Source organism: Melanerpes formicivorus, unplaced genomic scaffold (genome assembly GCF_026170545.1).
Source record: "Melanerpes formicivorus ecotype bairdi unplaced genomic scaffold, bMelFor1.0.p_v2 SCAF_45, whole genome shotgun sequence".
Lineage (NCBI taxonomy): Eukaryota > Metazoa > Chordata > Aves > Piciformes > Picidae > Melanerpes > Melanerpes formicivorus.
In genome coordinates, this window is record NW_027142397.1 from 2,180,548 (window position 1) to 2,206,303 (window position 25,756).

The 25,756-nt window shown below is 59.7% G+C and overlaps 1 protein-coding gene across 10 annotated transcripts in view; it reads right to left on the reverse strand.

Annotated features, from left to right (window-relative positions):
* The window catches only part of MACF1 (microtubule actin crosslinking factor 1), a 186,907-nt gene that overhangs the window by 137,263 nt on the left and 23,888 nt on the right, over window positions 1-25,756 (reverse strand). For 8 of the 10 annotated variants that reach the window (XM_068159206.1, XM_068159207.1, XM_068159210.1 and 5 more), the window contains exons 2-5: window positions 9,008-9,069; window positions 7,417-7,506; window positions 4,164-4,241; window positions 2,122-2,214 (exon numbers count right to left, since the gene is read on the reverse strand). In XM_068159206.1, coding sequence (XP_068015307.1) covers window positions 2,122-2,214; window positions 4,164-4,241; window positions 7,417-7,506; window positions 9,008-9,069 — 323 coding nt within the window. Of the gene's footprint in view, window positions 1-2,121; window positions 2,215-4,163; window positions 4,242-7,416; window positions 7,507-9,007; window positions 9,070-11,074; window positions 11,305-16,368; window positions 16,487-25,756 lie in introns of those variants that run through there. The other 2 variants (XM_068159201.1, XM_068159200.1) reach the window with 2 other exon arrangements.

The following is a 25,756-nucleotide window of genomic DNA, read 5'->3' on the forward strand; positions in this document are numbered from 1 at the left end:
GCCAAGGGCAGGGGCGTGAGGAGCAGGCAGCATCCTGGCTCTGCTCCGAGGGACCAGAGCTGGGCACCACACGCTGGAACTGGGGTGGGGCAGAAAATGGGGGGCAGGGGGTACACAGATGGGAGGGGATTGAACTGAAAGTGGGGTGAGGCAGAAAATGGGGGGCAGAGGGCATAAAGAAGGGGGGGATTGAACCAAAAATGTGGTGGGGCATAAAAAGGGGAGTAGGGGGCACAAAGATGGGGGAGGATTGAACCAAGCTCCAGTGAGCAGGGCTGGGAGGGGAGAAACAACAAAGAGCAACCCAGGAGATGATAAAGAGACCCCAAGAGCTTCCAGGACACGGGGAGCAGCCCCCTCACCTTCACCACTCCAGCTCCCTGCAGAGCTGGCAGTGCCCAGGCTCCACACCAGCACCAGCCCATCCCAAAGCTCTCCCCACAGGGCTCTCCCAGCTGCCTGCCCCCGGGGCAGCAGCACTGGGACACTGGAGATTAAGAGGTTGACAATGGAGCTACAACCCCAGAAAAAATCCTGTTAGTGCAGGCAGGGGTGGGACACGCAGGCTCCTCGGCACCAGCCCAGCCCCCCAGGGCCACTCCTCACCTGCCACGTCCCCCACAGCCAGCAGGGTGACAGTGCCCCCCCCAGCTGGGCAGGAACCATCAGCACCTCCCAATCCCCCCCCGCCCTGGTCTCCTGCAGCAGAGGATGCACCAGGGCAGGGCCACCCTGGAGGACAGCAAGGACAGGATGCCACCAGGCAGGGCCCCGCTGGGGATGATGACTCATCAGCATTCAGACCCTGCTCGACCTCAGCTGCTTCCAAAGCCAAAACACGGCCAAAGCACTTCAGCAGCAGCCCTAAGCCCCACTTAACCCCAAGCTTTCCTCAAAACCTCTCCCAGAGGCACTGTCCACTCATCCTCTAAAAGAAAATCTTCCTTAACAAGGCCTCAAGCCAGTGCTGGTCACCTCTGGAAGATGCCAGCAGGGCTATAAGGAGGAATTTCTTCACTCTGAGGGTAGCAGAGCCCTGGAGCAGGCTGCCCAGAGAGGTGGTGGAGTCTCCATCTCCGGAGTCATTCCAAACCCACCTGGACTGTGCAACCTGCTCTGGCAGGGGGGTTGGAGCAGATGATCTCCAGAGGTCCCTTCCAACCCCTGACATTGCCACAGGGCAGGGAGCCAGGACATGGCAGCTCCCATGGGCTCAGTCCCACGCTGGAGACGGCCCTGGAGCCAATGTCACATCAGCAAGGAGCTGCTGACAGCAGCACTGCTCAGCAGAGCCCCACATGTGGCATGAAGGTCCACATGTCACCCCCCTGAGGGCATCAAAGCTACAACAGGATGACCTGAGGCTGTTAAAGACCCCAGACACTGTTTCACACCAGCATCTACAGCACACCAGGGCTGGAGATGGTCCTCAGGGGGTTCTCCAGCACCACAGCTCCTCACATCCCTGTCCTGAGCTGCTGTCATGCAGCTGACATTCTCCATCCCAACAAAAGATCCCATGGCTGCAGTGAGCACCCAAAGGGCCAGGAGCACCTCAGGATAACAGCCCCACATGGGTGGGAGCTCAGCCTGTGGCCCCTTCCACATTTCACAGATTCACAGAATGCTTTGGGTTGGAAGGGATCTTAAGATCCTCCAGTTCCAAACCCCCTGCCATGGGCAGGGACCCCTCCCACCAGCCCAGGCTGCTCAAGGCCTCATCCAACCTTGCCTTGAACACCTCCAGGGAGGAGGCAGCCACAGCCTCCCTGGGCAGCCTGTGCCAGAGTCTCCCCAGCCTCACTGGCAAGAATTTCTTCCTCATCTCCAGTCTCAATCTGCCCTTCTCCTCCAGAGACTTCATCAGAGCAACCAGCCACCACCACCAACCTCAGTGGCAAGCAGGAGGCCCCCACACAGAGCCCATCATTAATGACTTAAGTAAAGGATGAGGACAGGGAGTTGCTGTTCCCTGGCACTGGTCTCCACCCCACTGCTGACCCTCCTGAGCACAGCTGCCTGCTGGCACCGCCACGAGATGTGCGGAGAGCCAGATGCCAGCACCCCTTGGAGACTCCTGCTGCCCACCCCGTGCCCTTCAGCCAGAAGCTCACCACCTACCTGGAAGTGGAGGATGATGGTCCAGATGAGCCCCAGGGTGAGCTTGGGGTTGCCATCTGTGATGTCATCGTTGCGGATGTTCACCAGCTTCACCTGCAAGAGAAGCAACAGGGTCAGAGCTCCCCACCAGCTTCACCCACAGCCAGCCACTGTCCCCCACCAAGCTGTCCCCAAGGTCACCCCAAGCACTCTGGACATCTGGAGCATTGTGTCTCCTTCTGGCATCCCCAGTTCAAGACATAAAATTGCTGCAGAGAGAATTCAGGGGAGGCTCTGAGGATGCTGAGGGGCCTGGAGCAGCTCTGTGAGGGGGACAGGCTGAGAGCCCTGGGGGTGTGGAGCCTGGAGAAGAGCAGCCCCAGAGGGGATCTGAGCAATGCTCAGCATCAGCTAAAGGAGAAGGGGCAAGAGGATGAGGCCAGACTCCTTCCAGCAGTGCCCAGTGACAGCACAAAGGGCAGTGGGCACAAACTGGAACCCAGGAGGTTCCATCTGAACATGAGGAGAAGCTTTGGTATGAGAGTGCTGGAGCCCTGGAGCAGGCTGCCCAGAGAGGTTGTGGAGTCTCCTCTGGAGACTTTCAAGACCCACCTGGATGTGTTCCTGTGTGACCTGCCCTGGGGTGACCCTGCTCTGGCAGGGGGGTTGGACTGGGTGATCTCCAGAGGTCCCTTCCAGCCCCTCCCATTCTGCCACTCTGTGATCCTGGCCAGATGCAAAGCAGATTGGGGCTGCCCTGCTCTCCTTCCAGCCCCCTTCCCAGGAGCTGCCACCTGGTTTGGACTCTTCTCCTGCACTCCCTGCTCCCCAGCACTCAACAGGACCCCATGAGCAGTCTCTAGCAGGAGTGTGTGAGGTGAGACATCCCAGCAGAGCAGCTGCCACCATGTCACCAGGCTTCAAAGGGAAAAGCTGCTTCATGCAGCCAGAGAAACAAGCTCCCAAGAGCCCCTGGCAAAATGTCTCTATCAAGGGGTTATGGGGGAGAAGGGGGGGCTGGAACTGGCTCAGCCTCCCTGGAGTGGGCCACAGGCTCAGATTGATTCAGTGCCCTGAGGCCAGCAGGGGGGGAAAGGTTTCTGCTTCAGCATGAAGTGGTACAATTCATCATCCTCTCAGCATTACCTGGGGGCACCATGGTGAGGAGGCCTGACCCAGCAGGTAGAACAGGACACCTGGCCCTGGGGCTGCAGGGCTTTCACCTGCACACTCAACAAGTCTTGGGATGCATCCCACTGCTCCAGGAAGGATCTGCCCTGGGAGGGGTGGGAGATGCCTGCTCCCTGCCAGCTGCACAAGCACTGTGAGGCCAGCACCTCCCACAAATCTGGTGGTGTCCCCCAAAAGCTGAAGGGTGATGGAGCCCAGGGGGACAAGATGCCCTTGCTGCCATCCAGAGGGGTGATGCCATACAAAAAAGCACCCAGCTATGCTAGTACCCCAGAGCTGGTGGGGAGGTAGAGGTTCCACAGCAACCCCTGGGATCAGCCAGGGAGCCCCAAGTGAGGCTTTTGGGGCACAGAAGTGACATTTGCAAACCCCTTCCCAGAGCTGGAGTCTGGCCCCTCCTTTTGATCCTGTTTTTTTGTGCTGCTTGAGTGGCTCTGAGAGTGCACAACACCTCCAGGGGAAAGCCCTCTGACAGCTGTCCACAGCCAGCACCACAGAGGCAGGAGCACCACAGCTGGGATGCTGCTGCTGCTGCTGCTTCCCAGCACTCCTCTATGATGAAAGGAAATGGCTTCAAGCTGCACCAAGGGAGGGTTAGGCTGGATATTAGGAACCATTTCTTTCCTGCAAGAGGCATGGCACAGGCTGCCCAGGGGGGTGGTGGAGTCTCCATCCCTGGAGGTGCTCAAGAAACCTGGGGCCATGGCACCTGGGGCCATGGTGGTGCTGGGCTGCTGGTTGGGCTTGATGATCTTAAGAGGCCTTTTCCAATCTTAATGATTCCATGATTCTCCCCTTCCCAAGCCCTGCCCAGGAGAAGGAAGCAGGACTGAGGCAGCCCTGCCCCCGGAGGAGCCCAGCTCAGCCCTCACCTGCCGCTGCTTGAGGAAGTCCAGAGCGATCTGCACGTTCTGCAGCCGGTGGAAGCGCATCCGACCCTTCTCCCGCGGCTGCAAGGCAGAGGTGGCAGCTTCAGGTCAAGCTCAGGTCAGGCTGCCCAGGGCAGGAGCCCCCCACATGCACAGCCCCCCGCCACGTGCCCCTGGAGCTGCCTGCAGCAGCCCCCCGCGCTCGGCGCTGCGTGACCCCCGCTGTGCTCTCCGCAGCCCCTGCGCTGTCCTCTTGCTCGGGAGGGAAACCAAATCACTGCTCCACAGGATCCTGATGGAAGGCCCTGGGATCTCAGCCCCTCTGAGACCCCAAGAGCCTGTGTCCAGGCTCAGCCTGGCTCAGCCTCCAAGATCCCAGGGCAGGCTCTCACCCACCCCACGAGGGGGTTGATGATCTTCAAGGTCCTTTACAACCAAAGCAACTCTGATCAGCCAGACAAGGTGCAGAGGGCTCAGCAAAGAGGGACTGACTCAAGTGGGTTCAGCATCCATCTCATCCAGGTGGAAGCAGAGAGAGGTCTGCTCCATGCCAGGATGTGGGGACACAGGCAGGGACTGGCTGCAGGTCCCCACTGACGGCAGAGAAACTCCAACCTCATTGTCAGCCCCTGCAGAGCTGGCTCAGCTCCTCTGGCATGGGACTGCAGCTCCAGAAACCATCTCTGAACCCTTGGAGAAGAGGGCAATGAGATGCCAGGGCTGTGCTCATCGTGGCTGCTGCAGGAGGGGCACATTCTGAGGTACCCAGAGGCTGAGCTCTGCCCAGGGGAAGGGTCTGGATGCTGGGTCTGCTTTGAATCAGGAGGAGGATCAACACTCAAGTCCTGATCCTAACCTCAACAGAAGGCATCACCAGGATGCTATTAACTGCTAGGACACCCGAAGTACTCTGAGCCACCTTCCTTCCCCACTTTGATAGGGAAGAGCTGCCCCTGCAAGGGGAAGAGCTCCAGGGCTCAGGAGAGCCCCAGCTCCTCCTGCACTGCTCCAGGTAGGAGCTGAGACCTTGCTCAAGGGGAGGCTCACCCAGAGCCCCAGGCAAACACAGCTCCTCTGACACCTGAGCAAGGTTTTGGGGCCCAGCCCCTTCAGGGTAACCCTCAGCTGGGGTAACCCTGACATGCAGGAGGCTGCTGGTCACACCCCAGCCCCCACAGTGTCACCAGCCCCCCCAGAAGGTGCCTGTGCCCAGAGCCTGTCCATGCAGTGCAAGGTGAGCAGCAGCCCCCACGGGAGCAGCGTGCAGGATCCGTCCCTGTCCCCTCCCGCCCCGTGGAGGGTCCCCATGCTGGCACAGCAGGTGGGTGGCGTGCCCTGGCTGCTGGCTGGCACTGCAGTGCACGCCCAGATGGTCCAGCTGGGGGGAGCACAGCCCAGGAATGAGCTCTCTGCTGGCTCTCCGCTCTTGCGGCCTCCCCTCCGCAGACCCCCGGCTCGGGGTCACCGCCTCGGGTGGGTTTTCACCCGGCTCAGACCACGGAGAAGGGCGGGTGGCAGCTGCCAGCGGCGCTGGGCTGCTCTGGACTATCTGTCGGCACTCCAGTGGCCACCAGGGACAAGGCTGTGGCCGGGCCAGGCTCAACCTACTTCTTCATCATCATCATCTTCCTCCTCCCGCTCCTCGCTGCTCGCGCGGCACCAGGCCGGTGCTCTCACCAGGCGGAGGCTCCTCTGAGCTGGAGGCTCGACTGGCTAACGGGGATGGGAGGGACAGTGGTGACAGGAGGGTGACACAACAGGGAGACAGAGTGGAAACCAAAAATGCAAGACCCAGGTCAAAGGAAAAAAAAAAACCAAGAGAGAGAGGAGGAGGAGGAGGAGGAAGGCAGCTGGAGCCTGGAGCAGCCTGCGCCAGGGGAAGGGATCCTGGCCCAGGGCAGGGGGGGTGGCAGGGGATGGTCTCTGAGGTCCCTTCCAACTCAAAACCATTCTGTGGATCTATGAGTCTCTGGGCTCCAGCACAGGGATTTCCCCCTGGCTTTGGAAGCCAAAGAGACGGCAGCTGCCTGGATCACAAGTAGCTTGATCCAAGTTTTCAGCCCCCACAAAGAAAACCTGAGCTGGCATCTCCAGAGGGGAAGGGAGGTAAAGCTGGGAGGCCTTTGCCCAGATCCTATTTTAGGGGAGTGCTAAAATAATTCCTGCTGTGCTACCCTGTGACAGCAACTGGGATCTTCCCAGAGCTGAGTGAATGTGTCAAGTCTGAGAAGGAGGAGGAAAGAGGAAGGAGGGGGACTCTGTAATGCTTGTGGTGCTGAGGGCCAGGGTTTAGCACCAGCCTTGGCACAGCTAGGGAATGGCTGGAGTGGGGCATCTCGCAGGGCTTTGCCAACCACAATGATTCTGTGATGCCCAGGGTGCAGGAAGAGGTTTGCATGCCACCAACTGCCCCAAACCCAGCTTGGGCAGGAGCCAGGAAGGGAACAGGAATCTCAAACCTGTGCTAAACTCTGGGGCACAGGAGCACAGGACCCATTTTGGCCACAGCCACTCTGAGCTCTTGTTTGAATTAAGGAGCCAGGCCTAGAAGGTGAAGGCAAGTGCCCAGAGAGGTGCTGGGGGCTCCATCTCTGCAGCCATCCCAAACCCATCCTGTGCAACCTGCTCTGGCAGGGGCTTGGACCTGATGATCTACTTCTCCCAAGTGACAGGACAAGAGGGAATGGCCTCTAGCCTCAAGCTGTGCCAGGGGAGGGTGAGGTTGGAGGCTAGGAAGAGTTCCTTTCCTGCAGGAGTGGTCAGGGACTGGAACAGGCTGCCCAGGGAGAGGTGTTCACAAAACAATGAGTAGATGTGGCTCTAGTGGTCATGGGGGTGCTGGGTAGAAGGTTGGACCAGATCTTGGGGGTCTTTTCCAACCTTAATGGTTCTGTGATCTCCAGGGGTCCCTTCCAGCCCCTATCACTGTGTGATTCTCTGGCAGCCTTCAAGAAGAGGGCTCTGCCTAGGGGACCATGAGAACCAGCAGGCTTTAATCACATGTTTTGGTGGTATCCAAGAGACCAGCCTGGAGAACAGGGCTTTGAGAGGAAATAAATCAAATAAAAGCCACAACAAGGAGAAGCAATAATGGTAATAAAGAAATGACAACAGACACCTGAGAACAAACCCATGGCATGAGAAACAACAGCTGATGGCTGGCAGCAGAGGGGAGCAGGGAGGAGGACAGAGGGGGCTAGGAGTTTGGGCTGGGGGGCAGACACAGCAGCATCACTGCCCAGCCTGGAGCACTTACCAGCTTCACCCCTGACAGCACCTCCAGGAGGGAGATGAGGTTGTGGCCATCTCGGAGGTCTTCGTAGAGGTCGTTGATGTGCTTCCGCACCTGGGGAGAGGTGGGGAGGGGAGAAACTTTGGCTCATTGGATCCCCCTCAGCCTCCTGTGCTGGCTGCAGGGCTGCACAGTGCTGCCTGCAAGCAGACATCTCCCTCCCATCCCATTTCCACCCATCCAGAGCTGAAAACCTAGAGGAGGCAAGCAACCCCCCAGCCTGAGACCAGCTGAGCCACAGCCATGCTGGCCCCTTCCCTGGATCCCAGGCAGAGCCTGCATCACTGTGGGACATCCTCAGAGTGCTCCAGGACCTGCCCCAGCTCCTCCCCAGTGCAAGCAAGGGACAGGCTTCAACTGCACAGCCCCCAAAGCCCTGCAGTACCATGCATGCTGCTTCATTCCCTCACCACCTCCTATCCCCCCCTGCACACAGGGGCACAGCCCATCCCATTCCCAGTAACCCCAAAGGAACTGGGGCACTGCCTGCTCTGCCCTCAGCAGAGGGCCTCCCCCATGGAGGGGCCAGAAGCAGCAAGGACCAAGGAGCCATCCAGAACCATCACTAAGGAAAAGCAGCTTCCTCTATCCCAAAAGACCTGGCAGAACCTGCTGCCAGTTTTCCTCCCCAAACCAAACTGTGAAACCCTTTTGGACTCCAGACAGCCCCAGAGCTCTGCAGAAAGAGGAGCTCAGGCCTGAGAATCGTTTACACCACCCTAGAGCATCCCAAACCACAGCACTTGCTGCCATCTGGGAGCAGAGCAGGTCCCTGTGGGGCTGTGAGAGCAGGGTGACCACACACAAACCCTGGCCCTGCTCTTGCCCCAGAGCCTGGCCAGGGCTTGGACTGGGCTGCAAATCCCCAGATGTTTTCCTTCAGCAGCCTCAAGGCTTCTGCTGGTTTGGGTTTGTTTTTTTTTCCCTCCTCCTCCTTTGTTAAAGGAGGTTTGCAAAGCTGGCAGGGAAACAGCTGTTCTGTGACACCTCCTGTCCAAACAACTTCTTTTTCTTCCTCCTTCTTTTTCCCTTTAGCAAATGAAGAATTAATTAGAACCCCCCCACCCTGGCATCTAGCAAGAGGAGGAGGAGCCAGCTTGTGATGCAATGTGAATCTTACTCAGCTACCACAAACCATCTCCCCTGGCACACTGTGGGGCTCCTCTCCATGAGGAGAGCCCCCAAAAGGCCTCCAAAGCTCCTTTTGCCCTGGGGGAGGGGGGGCACAAGGAGGGAGCAGCCCCACACTGGGATCCTCTCCATCATCCCAGCTGCCCCCAGCCCCCATGGAGGAGGATGCAGAAAGCTCAGTGTCAAGAGCTGAGGAGGCAAATGCAAGGATGGTGATGCCACAGTGCCCTCCAAAGGCACCAGCACATTCCCTCTGCTACCATCTCCTGGGGACAGACACATCCCCCCCAGCAACAGAAAAACTCCCCAGGTACAGAACCACATTGAGAAACATGTTAAAACAGGAGGGGGGAGAAGGCACTTGTCTGCCTGTCCTGAGGCAGGACAGCTGGAGCAGCTCCATCACCAACTGTGGGGCTCTTACCTTCATCAAGTGTTTGTTGACCCATTTAGTGAAGGTTTTCTTTTGGACTCTGTCCCGTTCATCTGCCAAAAGAAGACCAAAGCAGCTCTGGGTCAGTGCCTCTCATGCAGAAACTCCAAATGACTTTGAAATGAACAGAGGAGACAAAGAGGAACCACCAGCAAGTGCCAGGACCACTGGACCCATCCTACAGCCAAGCAGCAGAACAGAAGCTGCTTATTCAAGGGCTGGTGCAGGTTGGGGCCCTGCATGGGGCTGGGAGGTGGAAGCAGCCCCACAGCCAGAACAAAACTCCCTGCTCTTCCTTTTTGGTTTTGGGGGGGGGGGGGGGGGGAGGGAGGGATGGTAGTATTGAACTTAAAAGCAGTGTGGGGGACTGGGATGAGTCATGGCTGCAGCTGGCAGTGACAACTTGAGCCCCCAAAACGGGGTCATGGGGTGACAGACTGGCTGGAGCAGGAAGGGACCTGACCTTAAAGATCATCCAGTTCCAACCCCTTGCCCTGAACAGGGACACCCCAGGTTGGTCAGAACCTCATCCAGCCTGGTCTTAAAACACTTCCATGGATGAGGCATGCACAGCTGCTCTGGGCAACCCATTCCTGTGTCCTACCACCCTCACAGTGAAGAACTTCTTCCTGATATCTCCTCTAAAGCTGTTACAGTCGTGGAGAAGCTCCCTCTGTGGGCTCTTCTCTGGTCCCCTCTGTGCCTCCTGGATACAGTGCAGGGAGGTGAGGTTTGCTCAACACCCCCACTCCTTGTTTTGGGAGGGTGTCCCCCCTCCTCTGCCTGCTCCAGGAAGGTTTGAACACATTATATAAGCCCTACAGATGTCCCATGCCAAGCCTGTGCTGGGCACCAGCAGCCTGTGCAATTAGCAGCTTATTCTGCTGCTGTATTTTTGGTTCATTGGATTGTCAGGATTGAAGGTTTATTTCTGTCCCACAGCTCAGCTGCCCTTGCCTGGGAACTTGGAATGCTGGCGGGATACGACGTGGATGTCATCCCCAGGGGGTGCCAGGGGGTCCCAGTCCCTAGGGAACCCACTGAGGGGGGATGGGATGGGAGACTTGTGGTGATGCCAAGCAGGGATGTGGGACTGGGGGAGCTGCTGGCAGGTTGCTCTAGGCACAAAAAATGATATATGAAACACAAATAAGGTGAAAGGAGAGGGCATGGGGTGGCACCACACCACTGGAGGGTCCTGTGGGGGGCAAGGGGGTCCCACTCAGTCCCTACTTCCCCATATCCAGGCAGGAAGGAGGGCTCAAGTCAACCCTGTGCCAAATGGCATCTCCTGAGTGCCTCAACTCCAACCCACGTGAGCCATAGCGACCAAGCACTGCCTCACATCCAGCCCAGGGGGTTCTGGGGCAGGATGGGAAAGGATGAGTCCTACCCCAGGACACCCTCCCAGGACACCCCTTAGACATCACAACCCACCAGCTGTGGGCAGCAGCACCTCTCGATCTGGCAAACCCAACGCCTCCCAGCCCAGGCTGCATGTCCTGCCCAGACTGCCCCACAGCTGCCTTCCCAGGCTGAGCAAGGAGTCCCTGGGAGGGGGACCTGCAGCGGCCAAGCCCTCAGGAGAACCTCCCCATGCCTCAACCCGTGCAGATTTGAAAGCACCATCTCACATCCTTCCTCCTCCTCCTCCTCCCCGCAGCTTCCCCCATCCGAAAGCAGCAGCACAGGCGGCAAGGCCAGCAGCAGGTCCCCTCCCTGCGCCCCGCTCCGGCCCCAGGCCAAGGCACGGAACCGGGGGCCACCAACCCCTCCTCGGCTGAGCCACAGCCACCCGAGCTCCCCACCCCGCCAGGCTGTGGCCTCGGCACAGCTTTGCCAGGCCGATGCAGCCCGGGCACGGAGCAGCCGCCTGGCACCGCCGGCCGCCGCCCGCAGCTGTGCCACCCCCACGTGTTCCGCGGGGACCTTCCCTCGCCCCGACCCACGCAGAGCGGCGGCGCCAGGTCCCTTCCCAACCGCGGCACTCGCCGGGGGTGGGCAAAGCTGGAGCCACCCCCGGGGGCAGGGTGGGTGCTGGGCAGAGCTGGTACTAACCGATGCAGCACATCCGGCACACCAGGCAGGCGCTGAGCCGCCTCCTGTCCCCGGGCAGAGGTCTCCTCTCCATCGCCCGGGATGGGCAGCGCCAGCTCCTGGCACAGCGGTGGGGAAAGGCCTCCTGGGGTGACCCTTCTGCCAATTCCGGAGGAAGGGTCTTCTGCAAGGGGCACCAGCCGTTCAGCAGCCTCTGCCCGAGTGGCTGGGGGACTCCTCCGGGTGACTTCTTGCCCGCAGCTCCTCCCACCGCGCCACTTCCTACCCTGTCACCCCCGGCGCGGGCACCGGCCCCCGGCTCTCCTCCGGGCCATGGCCGCCGGACCCACCGCCGCCTGCTGTGCCCTGCTCCTCGGGCTGCCAGCGAAATCCTCCACGGTCCCAAGCTGCTCAGAAAGCTCCCAGCCAGGCAGGGCAGAGCTGCTCCCTCCCGGCAGCCAAGCGAGCGGCGCGGCGCAGGGCGCAGAGCAGGGTGCAGGCACAGGCTCACCCCACGGCGCTGGGCACTGCCCTGCCAGCAGCCTCTTGGCTTGTTTTCCCCTCTTCTTGTTTTCCAGTTAATTGCACCGGGCACGGGAGGGACAATGCCAGGCTGTTCTCTCCGCTCCCTCCTGCCTGCCTCCAGCAGCTTCTTCCCAAACCATTTCCCAAGTCCCAAACGCGGGAGCTGGGAGCAGGTCCCAGCCGGGCTTGGCACGCAGGGAGATAACAGGGAGGCCTCCTTATCACCACCTCTCTTCCTTTTCTTCTAAATATAATCCCTCTGCAGACCTTCTGCCGGCAAAAGCCCGGCCGGGAGGGCGAGAGGAGGCCGGCAGCAGGCGGGGGGCGGCAGGAGCCGGGCCCCGAGCATGGCCGGGAGCAGGCGGGGACAGGGTCGCGTCACCGAGTCCCACACGGAAAGGCTGCAGCTGGGCGCCTCCGGTGCCCGATCCAGGGGGTGCCCGCAGGCCAGCGGCTCCTCAGCACGCTCCCTCTTCCCATCTCCTGCAACCCGGGGGAGTTTTCCTCCTTTTTGGCCTTTTTGCTTTGGCTGCAGCTCAGCACCCCCGGGTGGTTCCTGGGCTCTGACCAGCTGCCCCCTCCCCACCCGCTGCTATTGTCTGAGCTAATCGTAATGCCCACTACTGCTTACTAATGATGGCAGGGCATTGCAAGCTTATCTCTCCCTGGCTAATCTTTCCTAGAGTCATCCTGATAAAAGCAACTTGTTGCAACCTTCACCCCTCCCACCCCCAATCCTCTGTTCGCTGGCCCTAGCCACCAAGAGCCACCCTGGCACCAGCCAGGGACAGTGAGCAGAGGCAGTGGCCCAGGCAGGGCACGGCCAGAGAGAACCTGCAGCACTCTGAAGATGTGCCAGCGATGGGTGAGGGCAGGAGAGGCTGACCACGGAGCCTTGGCTCCCCCTGCACCCAGGGCACAGAGCACACCGCTGACAATGACAGAGGGGACAGTTTCCAGCCCTGAGGCCAGCTGAGCCTCAGCCATGCTGGCCCCTTCCCTGCCCAGGCAGAGCCTGCATCACTGTGGGACATCCTCAGAGTGCTCCAGGACCTGCCCCAGCTCCTCCCCAGTGCAAGCAAGGAACAGGCTTCAAGTGCACAGCCCCCAAAGCCCTGCAGGACCACATGCTGCTTCATTCCCTCACCACCTCCTATATCCCCCCTGCACACAGGGGCACAGCCCATCCCATCCCCAGTAACCCCAAAGGAACTGGGGTACTGCCTGCTCTGCCCCCAGCAGGATAAATCCCACCTGGAGGGGCCAGAAGCAGCAAGGACCAAGGAGCAGAGGTGGCTGCCCAAGGGGAAGGTGAGGTTTGAGGGTTTCCCACTGCTGCTGGATCCCCAGGTGGTGGTGGGGGGAATGGGGACAGCCATCCTGCCCCTGAGCTGGTTTCCAGCATCCCCAAACCAGAGCCATCAGCCCAGCCAGAAGAAAAATTGCTACACAGACTCATGGAATTGTTTAGGTTGGAGAAGACCTTAAAGATCATCCAGTCCAGCTGTTACCAGACTCCAGGGCCCTCAGGCATTTGTCACTGGGAGAGCTCCTGCAGGCATTGGATGCCAAAGACCCTCCCACCACAACACCCAGCACAGACATTTCCCCCCTCAGCCAGCCTGCAGCAGTCTCTGCCCTGGCAGCCTGCCTGGCCCCAGCAGCTCCCAACACGCCCAGCCAGGCACTGCTGCTCCCCCCAGGATCTCTCCTCCATCATCATTGGCCTCACTTGCTGTCAGGCTCCATCACCCTCCACCTCCTCCTGCCTTGGGCTGCTGCTTCTGAAGCCCAGGCCCAGCCCCAGGCACTGGTGGGAGCCCAGCCAGGCTGGAGGAGCTGGAATCAGGCTTTGCCTGGGGTTCCAGTGTCCCACATCAGCTCCTTCAGCCTCTTCTGCTGGAAAAAAAGAAAGCCTGGAAATGTCTCCCAAGCTCCCTGTTCCTGTTCATAACTCCTGCAGACACCAGATGGGGCTCTGTGATGGAGGAGATCTTGGATAGGACCTTGGACAACCTGCGCTAGGGGAAGGTGTCCCTGTCCATGGCAAAGGGTTGGAACTGGATGATCTTTGAGGTCCCTTCCCACCCAAACCAGGCTGTGGTTCTGTGATGACATCTCCAAACCCATGCTCAATGTGAAGGTGGCTCTGGACATCAGACAGCAAGGGGCAGCCCTGTGCTGAAGGAGGGTTGGTCACAGCTTCATGCCTAGAAACAAATTCTTTCAGCACTGAAAGCCTCCACTTCTGCCCTGAGCCCTTCAAGACAGAGAATGGGAAGGTGTTGGGCTGGTATTTTACTGTGGTACTTTTAAGAAGAGGGAAAGAAATTCTTTCCAGTGAGGGTGGTGAGACACTGGAGCAGGCTGCCCAGGGAGGTGGTGGATGCCCCCTCCCTGGAGGTGTCCAAAGCAGCCTGGCCCAGTGGAAGGTGTCCCTGCCCACAGGATGATCTTTGAGGTCCCTTCCAACCCAAACCATTCTATGACTCTCTGACACAGAAAGCTCCTGGCTGGCTCAGGAGCATAAGGTATTTAAAACATGCTGGCTTCCAGCTCAGGAGCTGACATAATGCACCCTGACAGGAGAGCAGAGCAGGCAGGACCTCCAGAGCCTATCGAAACAGGGAGAGGAAATGGTGCCTGATTCAGCCTGGGAGAATGCAGAGGAGATACCTGGGGTGGAAAAGTATCCAGCATCCAGATACTTAATAGAAGAGACACCTGAGAAGGGCTGATACAAAAGAGATCTGGAGCTGGGAGAGCATCAAAGGGCAACAAAAGCTGCTGCAAGATGAGCCTTGTCCTCCAGGATGCTGTGCCCCCAGGGTGGGTTCACCTGACCTTAACTGGGAAGGAGGGATGGAGGAAATTGAGGCTTCTCCTGCTTGCAGCACTTGCCCCAGGGGGTTTTCCTAGAACAAGGGACTTGCTTCTGTGCTGGGCACCGGTGAGGCCACACCTGGAATACTGGGGTCAGGTTTGGGGCCCTCAGTCCAAGAAGGACACTGGAAGGGGTCCAGCGAAGGGCAAAGAAGCTGGGGAAGGGTCTGGAGAACAGGGCTGGGGAGCAGCATCTGAGGGAGCTGGGGGTGCTCAGCCTGGAGAAAAGCAGGCTGAGAGGAGACCTTCTGGCTCTCTACAACTCCCTGACAGGAGGCTGGAACCAGGTGAGGGTTGGTCTCTTCTCCCAAGGAAGAAGTGACAGGACAAGAGGAAAAGGCCTCCAGTTGCAGCAGGGGAGGTTTAGGTTGGACACGAGGAACAATTTCTGTCCCAAAAAGCCCTGGCCCAGGCTGCCCATGGAAGTGATGGAGTCCCCACCCCTGAAAGGATTAAAAAGCTGTGGAGATGTGGTGCTGAGGGCCATCATTTAGTGGTGAGTTGGCAGTGCTGGGTTAAGGGTTGGACTCCATGACCTGAAAAGTCTCTTCCAACCAAAACCCTCCTGTGGTTCAGGCAGGGCACAGCAGCAGGTCGGTGGTAGAGGCGTGAGGAGCAGGGAGGAGAGAGTCCTGCTGGGAAACACCACCTAGATGGGGCTCAGCACTTCACTGCACAGCACTGCCTGGACACTGAGGTGAATTTAGGGGAGAGGGGAGAGCATGGCTCCAGAAGGGATTGCAGCCAGGCCGGGTCAGTGTGTGACAGGAGCTTCCCTGCACCGCAGCACGTTTGCGCAACGCAGCAGCGATGTTTCTCTCCTGGTAGCTTTAGGGGAGGAAGGAAGGAGTTGTGCCAAAGAACCATGGAATGGCAGGGGGTGGGAAGGGACCTCTGGAGATCATACCCTGCAGCAATACCTCAGGAGATGCCCCTGTGGGAGCTCTGGAGATCATCCAGCCCAACCCCAAAGCAATACCTGAGCAACCTGCTCTAGTATGAGGCATCCCTGCCCGTGGCAGGGGGGTTGGAACTGGATGAGCCTTGAGGTCCCTTTCAACCCTGACAACTCCATGATTCTGTGATCCTGAGGCAATACCTCAGGAAAGTCCCTGTGGGAGCTCTGGAGATCATCCAGCCCAACCCCACAGCAGTATCTAGGGGAAAGTCCCTGTGTGCTGCCCAGAGCCTGCTCTTTTGCATGGAAAAAGTGAAAGAAAAGAGGGAATTGGTCACGGACCGAGGGAAAAGGCCCCATGCAGAGGCAGGGGCGAGGCCAAGCCCCGCTGCAAAGAAAGAGAAAGGAATCAAAACAACCAAATCCCAGGAGAAGAGGCTGGGACAGGGAAGGAGCTACTGAATCCTTGTCTGGAGCCGGAGCTATCACACATGCCTGTGACAAGCCCTCTCCCTCCTCAGGCAGAGGTCATGTGCAAGCCCTATTTTGGGAAACTGAGGCAGGGTCAGCCCCAGCTGCTCGGCCAGCTCCCAAGGAGCTGCCGGGGCCGCGTCCTGCCGGTGGCTAACCCTTCCCTGGCCAGCAGCCGGAGCCAGGAGGCAGAACAGCAGCCACGTGTTGTGGGGCTTGTGCCGAGAGACAAAAAGCAGCTTCGTCCCCAGCCAGACACCCCCCATCCCAGATGCTCCCACCCCAGCACGGGCCAGGAACGGGTGACGAGACCAAATTTAGGCACCAAAACCTCTGCCCCCCGCCCTCCTCCCCCCTCCATGGGCACCGGCGCCACTGGGAGGATCCCCAACACCGCATCCTCCCCTCCCTCCTCCCCACCGGCCACGTCCAGCCCTGCCTGCGCCGCTGCCACGGCTCCTGGGGAGGCAGAACAAGCCACGGCCCTTGCTGGTGGCACTCCGGCCACCTCAGTGACCCCCCCGGGGGCCAGCCCTACCTTCTCTGCTCCGGCTCCTCCAGTACAGGACGCCGGCGATGCCCAGGACGTGGCTGAGGACAAAGGCGGCGGGCGGCAGATAGGAGCTCTCTGAAAGAGGCATCGTCTCCTATTCCCAGCTCGTTATCCCAAGCCCAGCTTGGAATTGCTTTCTCCCAAAGCTGCTGCTGCTAGAGCCCAGCATCGCCGGGAGGGCGACGGGACCGGGAGGCCGAGCTGCCGCCTGTAGAAACTTCGGAAACTTCCTGCCCTGTGCCTCTGCCTCCAGCTGGCTGCAGCCCCGGAGCTGGCAGGGCTTGGGGGCAGCCAGCGTCGCCGGGACGGGGCCAGGGAGATTTGGGAGCTGCGGGAGGGGGTGGGAAGAGGCAGAAAGCGAGCGTCAGGCCGGCTCAAACATCTTCCCTCGGCGTTCAGGCGGCCAAACTTTGCCGTCCCCCGACCCCCCCCTCCCCGTTCCGGGGGGAGAGCAGAGACGTCACCTCCTCAGCTTCCACTCCCGGCCCCGCTGGAAGCTCGGCCGCGGCCGCAGCGAGCGGGGACCGGCGGCAGCCGCAGCGGCTCTGCCCTGCTCCTCACGGAGGGGCTTGCGAGAGGCACCCAGCCACAGCCCACCCCGCTGGGTGACGGCCCGGCCGCCCCGGCCCGCGGTGATGCCAACACGGTGAGGGCAGCTGGGATCTGAGCAGCTGGGAGAGGTGGGCAGCGCTTGGGTGGCACGGGAGGAGCAGCAGGCAGATGCCAGCTGGGGTTTGGTACCGCGGGCTGGACCCAGCGCCCATCTGCTTGCAGGAAACGCTCTGCCCAGCAAGAGGGGCAAAAGTGAAGGAGACCAAGCTGGGTACCCCAAGCACATCTCCCTCACCCACCCTGGATGCTCTATTGATGCCTTCATTGCCAGGACACCCCCGGAGTCCTCGGGCAAACACCCACAAAAGGTGCTCTGACATTAAAGGCAAAGGTTCAGCCACCTCCTGGCCCCTTCTGCACCCACTCACCACCACCATCACATCACCCCCAGCAAGACCTTGCAGCCTTTGGCTCTCCTTTTCACACCCAAGAGTGATTTATTTATATTGTCTGTTTTTTCTGCTCCAAATCTGCAGCTGATTTTAAAGGCATAGCCTAAACCCACCCCACAGCCCAACCCCAGGGATGAAGGGTGGGTGAGCAGGGTGCTGAGGGCTCCTCCTCTGGTTGTTTTGCTTCTCAGAACCGTTTGTGGCTGCAGAGGCACAGAAACAGCCCAGGGAAACCGAGAGCAGGGTGGCTGTTACCCACCCCAGCCTGATTTCTGTTGTAACCACAAAAGAACTGGGTGGAGAAGCTCCTTGCAAAGCCTGCTTTGCTCTCAGAGCCTCCATGGGACAGGTTCCCCCCCCCACAACCCCAGCCAGAAATTCACCCTTAGAATAACCCTGATGGAATTGTTTGGGTTGGAAGAGATCTTGCAGATCATGGAGTCCAACCATCAAGGCAGCCCTGCCAGGTCACCACCAAACCATGGCCCTCACAGCACCACATCTCCACAGCTTTCCAGTCCTGCCAAGGATGGGGACTCCACCACAGCCCTGGGCAGCCTGGTCCAATGCCTGACCACTCTTGCAGGAAAGAAATTGTTCCTCATGTCCAACCTAAACCTCCCCTGGTGAAACTTGAGGCCATTTCTTCTTGTCCTGTCCCTTGTTCCTTGGGAGAAGAGACCAACCCCAGCTCACTCCAACCTTTCAGGGAGCTGTGGAGAGCCAGAAGGTCTCTCCTCAGCCTCCTTTTCTCCAGGCTGAACAACCCCAGCTTCCCTCAGCTGCTCCTCCCCAGCCCTGTTCTCCAGACCCTTCCCCAGCTTTGTTACCCTTCTCTGGACCTGCTCCAGCCCTCAATGTCCGTCTTGGACTGAGGGACCCAAAACTGAACCCAGGATTCCAGGTGTGGACTCACCAGTGGACAGCACAGGAGGACAATCCCTGCCCTGGTCCTGCAGGCCTAGATGTTGTTGTCCATCTTGGCCACCTGGCTCATCCTCAGCCAGCTGTCAGCTTTGGACTCAAAGCTGGACAGAATCAATGCTTTTCTTTCCCCCCACCCCCCTCTGCCTTTACCTTCCCAGAAGGACTCAGCCAGGAGCCACCAGCAGCTCCACAACATGTGACGGTGAAACCACCCAAGATCTGGGGTGTGTGTGCCACCCAGATGCAAGCAGAGATTTCTCTTGCATTCATAACCCTTGAGCAGCTCCCCAAAACCCAACAGCCCCGAGCTGGCCAGGGCCCCCCCAAGGAAACCACAGCAAGTTAAACCTGACAGGCCCAAAGATTGCATCGCTGCGGCTCGGAGCTGCACCACCCACCACCTCCTGACAGCCTGGGTGATAGCAAATGCAGAGAGCCACCCCAGGGCTCACTGCTGTTGCAATGTTTTCCAGAGCTCCAGCCCTGCCCAGATGAAAAATATCCCAGCATAGTTTTCATCTAAAGCAATCTGCTTTCTGTTAAGGCAGGGGAAAGGCTGCAGGAGGCAGTGAAGGCCACCATAAATGGGCCCCCCCGGTCCACCTTGAGCAGGGCAAATAGCAGCCTGCAAGGCTGAGAGGGGATGGGGACAAGGGGGGGGGTTGGAATGTGGCAGTAAAAAAAGAGAATGGGAAGCAGCAGTTGGTTTGCTCCATCCCCTCCCCTTGGCTGTACCTAGGGGTGCCTGGTAGCTCCTGGGGGCTGCATGTGCAGAGGGGTCAATAAAAATCATAGTCACAGAATGGGTTGGGTGGGAAGGGTCTCCCTGAAGGTCATCTAGTCCAGCCTAGAGGCACTCTAGGTCCATCTCTCTCTAAAGGTCATTTAAACCAACCTGGATGGGATTCTAGGTCCATCTCTTTCTCTAAAGGTCATCTAGACCAACCTGGGTGGACTCTAGTTCCCCCTCTCCCTAAAGGTCACTTAGACCAATCTGGATGGGACTCTAGGTCCATCATTCTCTAAAGGTCATCCAGTCCAACCCCCCTGCAGTCAGCAGGTTGCTCAGAGCCCCATCAAGACAGACCTTGAATGCCTCCAGGGATGGGGTCTCCATCACTACCTCCCTGGGCAACCTGTCCCAGTGTTCCACCACCCTCAGAGCAAAGAGCTTCAGTGGTGCCCTGAGTGCTGCCAGCTGCAAAGCCTGGGCCAGAAGAAACTCTCTCAATACACAAACAAATACAAATCTATTTGTTCCTTCCTCTCTATATAGGCACAGGTATAAATAATGTACATTGCTGGGTTTATATATAGAACACACTTCTCCACCCCCACCCCTTGCCAGCATATGCCTGGCACAAGCCACTTGGCCACCTCTTGCCACTGCAGGAAGCAGATAACAGCCACAACCCAGCCAGCAGTGGGAGATCCGGGGTGCAGGGAGCCAATGGCAGGGTTTGGGGTGACACCACCCCCTCCAAGATTCTAGGGGCTGCCCAGCCCCGGATACAGCTGCCAGTTGCACCCCCCAGCATGAGGGTACCCCTTACACACACCATGGAAACCACCCCACACAGCCCAAACACAAACAGCTCATTCCCTGCACGGCAGCTTCCTCAGCTGCCACCATCACCTCAGCCCGGAAAGGAAAGGGGTGGGGAGAGGACACCCAGCTCCAGCCTGCCCAGGAATCTGGGGAGCAGGGGGCCCCCCATCTTGCAGGGCCCCTCCTGTTTCACCGGGTGCAGCATTTTGCAGCCTTGTGCATGATCCCCAAGCGGCACCCCCCCAGCGCCGCCCACCCCCAGCGCCGCTCACCCCCAGCGCCGCTCACCCCCAGCGCCCTGCCTGGCAGCGGCGCCGGTATCCCACGGGGAGGGCTCTGGGGGCTACACTGCCCTGGGCACACACCCCCCTCCCCCCACTCACTCCAGCCATGCCTCTCGCCCGGAGCTGAGTCACCCTTGGCTTTGGCCAAGAGTCTCATGTCCAGGACTGATTCTTCCCCCCCCCCGCCATGTGCCTCCCCGGTGAGTAATGCTCAGCCGGCTCCGCGCCGCCGGCTCCGGCATCTCCTTATATGACTTGGGGAAGCTGCTGGGCAGCGGCCGGCGGCCACCCGGCACGGCCGGAGCTCCGCGGCACCGCTCCCGGGGTGCAGAGACCCCAGCGCCCTGGCGGACCGCGCCACAGCGATGCTCCAACGTCCTCTGCCTGCCGCTGGAGGCCCCGTGGGCTCTGGCCGAGCGCCACAGCGTCCCAGCCCCGGGAGGTGGCAGCCAGGTGGCACTGTGGAAACGCCGCAGCGGGCACGGCGCTGGGGATGGTGGCTGCGGACAGAGCTGGCAGCAGAGGCTCTCTCTCCAGGGCTCTGTCTGAGCCCATTCCCCCCATACACAATGTCTTAACCACAGTCCCCCCCAGCCAAGCCCACCAAAGTCCCCTCCCATCACCCACAATGGGCACTGCTGGACGTGGAAACAGCTGTGAGGACCCTCCAGGGTTTTACAGAGAGGATTCTCTGCCCCAGATGGATGAGGGGTGGGGGGGAAGACCCCACACTGGGGAGGGGACACCCCTGACCCCACAGCAGGGTAAAGGGTCCATCCAGCAGCGGTGCTGAGCGCACACAAGCTGGTGAGTGCTGTACAGGGGGCAGGTTTCCTGCCAGGCTTCCTCTGCTTTCCAATTTCTGTTGTTTTTTCCTCCTTTCTGGGAGCTCAGAGGGCAAATCTGGGTCACTCCTGGAAGCAGCTGAGAACTGCTGAGGAGCAGGAAGGAGACTCTGGGTTTGGAGCAGGGACACCCAGCTAAAGCCCTCTCCAGGGGCAGGTCCCACTCCAGAGTGAGGCAGGGAGCCCAGCTTGACTCCAGCATCTGTGACAGCTGGAGGTGGGGGGCAGCACTCAACCCAACCCAGCTGCACCCCTAAACCCCAAACTGGGGGACAGGACACACTCTCAGCCAGGCTCACTGTTTCCCCTTAGATCATGGCACTGCCCCTTGGATCATGGCATTCCCCACTTGGGAGCCTCAGGAAGCTTCTCCTAGAGCTGGGGTAAGCTCAACACAACTGCACCCCTAAACCCCAAACTGAGGGGGTACAGAGCTCACACTCGGCCAGGGACAACATCTCCCCTTGGATCACAGCATTCCCCACTTGGGAGCCTCAGGAAGCTTCTCCTACAGCTTGGCTAAGCCCATCTGCAGAGCCCAGCACTCAACCCAACTCACTGCACCCCTAAACCCCAAACTCGGGGGGTACAGAGCTCACACTCAGCCAGGGACAACATCTCCCCTTGGATCACAGCATTCCCCACTCGGGAGCCTCAGGAAGCTTCTCCTACAGCTTGGCTAAGCCCATCTGCAGAGCCCAGCACTCAACCCAACTCACTGCACCCCTAAACCCCAAACTCGGGGGGTACAGAGCTCACACTCAGCCAGGGGCAACATCTCCCCTTGGATCACAGCATTCCCCACTCGGGAAGCTTCTCCTACAGCTTGGCTAAGCCCATCTGGCCCAGCACTCAACCCAACTCACTGCACCCCTAACCCCCAAACTCGGGGGGTACAGAGCTCACACTCAGCCAGGGGCAACATCTCCCCTTGGATCACAGCATTCCCCACTCGGGAACCTCGGGAAGCTTCTCCCAGAGCTCTGCCAAAGCCACTCCACTGCAGCCTGCTCGCAGGGGAGGCAGCGGCGGACGGACAGACAGACAGACGCAGCCCTGGGTGCCGGGGCCGCCGCACGTGCCGGCGCACCCCGGTTCGTGCCGGAGCACCCCCCCAGTGCCGACAAGCACAGGCAGGACCCCGCTGGGGCGCGGGGGCTCAGCTCCACCCTGCCCCGGCGCCAGCAGCCCTGGGAAAGGGAAGCAAGAACAAAGATGACGTCTCCTGTGATCTAGGCTATTAAAACAAAGCACAAGGTGGAAAACGGAGCGGGTCACGGCTCCTGCCGCTGCCCAACGCCGCCCCGCGGGACCAGCTCCCCTGCTTTGGCTCGGGGAGACCTCTCCCCGCGGTGAATCAGCAGCCCCTGCGTGTGCGGGCAGAGCCCGGCAGCCTCTCGCCAGCCGGCGAGCGCCGGCGCCCGGCCCTGCCTGCCTGCCTCTGGCTGCTGGCACAGCAGCAGCATTCCCCACGTTCAAACGTTTCCCCCCGGCTTTCATCATCCCGCAGCGTGGCGTCATCAAACCATCCAGCAGGAAGGGTGGAAGAGACCTCTAAGATCGTCAGGTCCAACCATCGACCCAGCACCACCATGGTCACTAAGTGCCATGCCAGGAGGGATGGGGACGAGTCTGCAGGGTCCCACACTGAACAATAATTAAGGGTGGAAAAGACCTTCAAGATCATCAGGTCCAACCATCAACCCAGCACCACCATGCTCACTAAACCACAGCCCAAAAGCTTATGCCAGGATGGATGGGGACAAGTCTGCAGGGTCTGACACTGAACAATCATTAAGGTTGGAAAAGACATCAACCCAATGACTGAGGCAGCCCCATCCTGACCTGGATCATCCCCACCCAGCCCTGGATAGTCTCCATCCAATCCTGGGTTTGGATTCTCTTCTCCACCAGCCCTCTCCACACCAGCATCTCCATCAAGAGGGTGGCACAAGTGAATACTCAGCTGCAGATCTCTCAGTGGAGGAGCTGCCCAGGCTGCCAAAGCCTCAGACCACCCCCACCCCCACCAGCAGTGAGATCTGAACTCTGAGGAAGAGGAGAAAGGAAGCAGTGCTGATAAAAGAGGAGGTGATGTTCCCCTTTCCAGCAGACAGCAGGGCACCAAAATAAGAATGATAGCTTAAAAAAAGCCACCCAAACAAACTTCCCTTCCCACAGCACAGCTGCTTCTGCTGGGACGTGGGACAGGGCCCTGGGGATCACCTCACTGCTGGGAGATGCTGTGTTCAAAGCCAGGTTGGATGGGGCCTTGAGCAAGCAGGTGACCTGAGAGCCCCAACCTCCTCCTCCAGCATGGAGCTCAGCACCAGCCAGCAGCTTTGCCCAGCCCCGTGCACGCAGTGCCACCCCAAGGCACATCTCACCCAGCTCCTCTCCAACACTGCCCAGGCTTTTGAACCCTCCCTCCCTGCAGCAAACCCAGCAGGTCAGGCTGAAGAGGTGGCCAGGGTGATCTCACCACTTCTTCCCTGGTGTTACAAAGCTCCCTAAATCCACCCTCCTGCCCGGCAGGCTCCCCAGCTGACGGCCGCTGGGATCCTGCTGACGCAGCGCTTCAGGCATTATTTCATCGCTTCCCACTTCTCAGAAGCCTCCTCTGGTTTGTCACCCCCTCTGAGGACGCTGGCAGGGAGCCCTCCTGTGCTTGCTCATTCAGTGATGCCATCAACAGGCAGTCCAGGCTCCGGGAAAGCACCGGACCCCGCTGAGCTGGCATCGACTGCTTGGCATCACACCCCACGAGGAGAGGGCAGGAGGCAGCACCTCGAGGCTGCTGGAGCCCCGGAGCAGGCTGCCCAGAGAGGTTGTGGAGTCTCCTTCCCTGGAGACTTTCAACACCCACCTGGGCATTATGCTCCTGGAGAAGCTGACCCTGCTTTAGCATGACCTCCAGAGTCCCTTCCAAGCCCCACCAGGCTGGGACTCGGTGGTGGGGACAGGCAGCAGCTGGCACAGGGCACAGACCAAAGCGGTGAGCCAAGGGGTGAGGGCAACCTTTGATGTGCACAGAGCTGCTGCACGAGGAGGAGGAGATGGAGGTGGTGCCAGAGACAAAGAGGATGGAGATGCACAGGGGGAGGAACAGCAAAGGTCTCCCAGTAGAAAAATCTTTTGGCTTGTGGGGAGTGAGCAACATCCTGGCAGCTGTGGGCAGGAGGAGGCCTTGCTTGCACACCCATGTGCGAGAGGACACACAGGTCTGCAAGCTTTCCCAGGGGCCTGTGCTGACATGGTGAGGTGGCACCCTTCCCAGCCTGGGGGAGGAGGAGAAGAGGGAGGAGGAAGGTGGTGATGCCATCTCCAGGTCCCTCCCTGCCCCTCCGGCCACGGGGACACCACCTCCACAAAGCTGCAGTCTCTGTGGCTGGGGAAACAGCTGCTCCGAGGTTCCCAGCACACCCCAGCAGCACCTCTCTCCGTGGAGAGAGAAGCACAACAAACCAAAAAACCCACCCAAAAACACCCCACTGCCAGAGGTGAGGGAAGCCCTGGCAGAGGTGAGCAGCAGAGCCCTGTGCCAGGCAGCAGCCCAGGGCCTGGCTGCAGCCTGCAAGCGGTGCCACCATCTGCAGAGGGGCTGAGCACACCCAGGGCAACAATGAGAGGAAGGCTGCAACCCTTCTGCTGCGAGGCCAGGCTGGGAGAGCTGGGGATGTCCAGCCTGGAGAAGAGAAGGCTCCAGGGAGACCTTTTGGTGGCCTTTCAGTGCTTCGAGAGGCTGAACAGATAGCTGGGGACAGACTTTTGAGCAGGGCCTGCTGTGACAGGACAAGGGGGCATGGTTTGAACTCAAAGAGGGAGATACAGACTGGAGGGAAGGAAGAAATGAGGGTGGTGAGACCCTGGCCCAGACTGCCCAGAGAGGTGGTAGATGCCCCATCCCTGGAACCATTCCTGGTCAGGTTGTTTGGGGCTCTGAGCAACCTGCTCTGGTTGGGGATGTCCTTGCTGACTGCAGGGGAGGGTTGGACTGGATGATCTCTAAAGGTCCCAAACCATTCTGCAATTCTGCCATTAAACATCCTAAATCCTGGAAAAATCCTCCAAACAAAGCCTCAAGCCCCAGCCCCTCTTGAGGAGGGTCCAGACCCCAGGGCAGCATGGAGCTGCAGCCCAGCACAGCCCAGCTCAGGGGAGCTGGGGGTCAGAGCCTGGCCCTGGGCTGATCGTTGGTCGCTCAAGGCCAAGCTTTGCACTGCCCACAGCAGGGGCTCAGGGAGCAGGAAAGCCCTGCAGGGGGGGAGCCGAGGGCTGGCCGTCATCAAACCTCCTTTCTAGCAGCTAACAAAAGGCCTGGTGTCTCGGCTCAGGGTTGTTATTCCAACGCCAACCGAGGGCTGCTTGGCAGCAGGAGAAATGGGGAAAGGTTGTGCTGGTGGGAACTGGCCTGGCTTTGTTCGGGGCAGGCTCGGGAGCTGTGTTTGCACAGGCTCCACACAGCAGCTCACAGCCTGCTTGGGGGGGTGGCAGGGATGGGATCTCCCACACTGGGCTGTGATGGGGCCCATCAACAGCTCAGACCCCCTGGGACTGCTCCCACCAAGCAGTGATGCAAAATGCTGAGAGGGAAGCAGCAGGGAGCTTGCAGCCCAAGCATGCCCCCCAGGAGCACTCCCTGCAGCCCAAGCATCAAGTCCAAGTTCACCTCACAACCCAAGGGTGCAGCCCACAGCCCAAGCATGCAGTCCAAGCTGCTGGTAGGAAGCTGTGTCATGTCGTCGTCCCCCCCCCAGCCTTTTG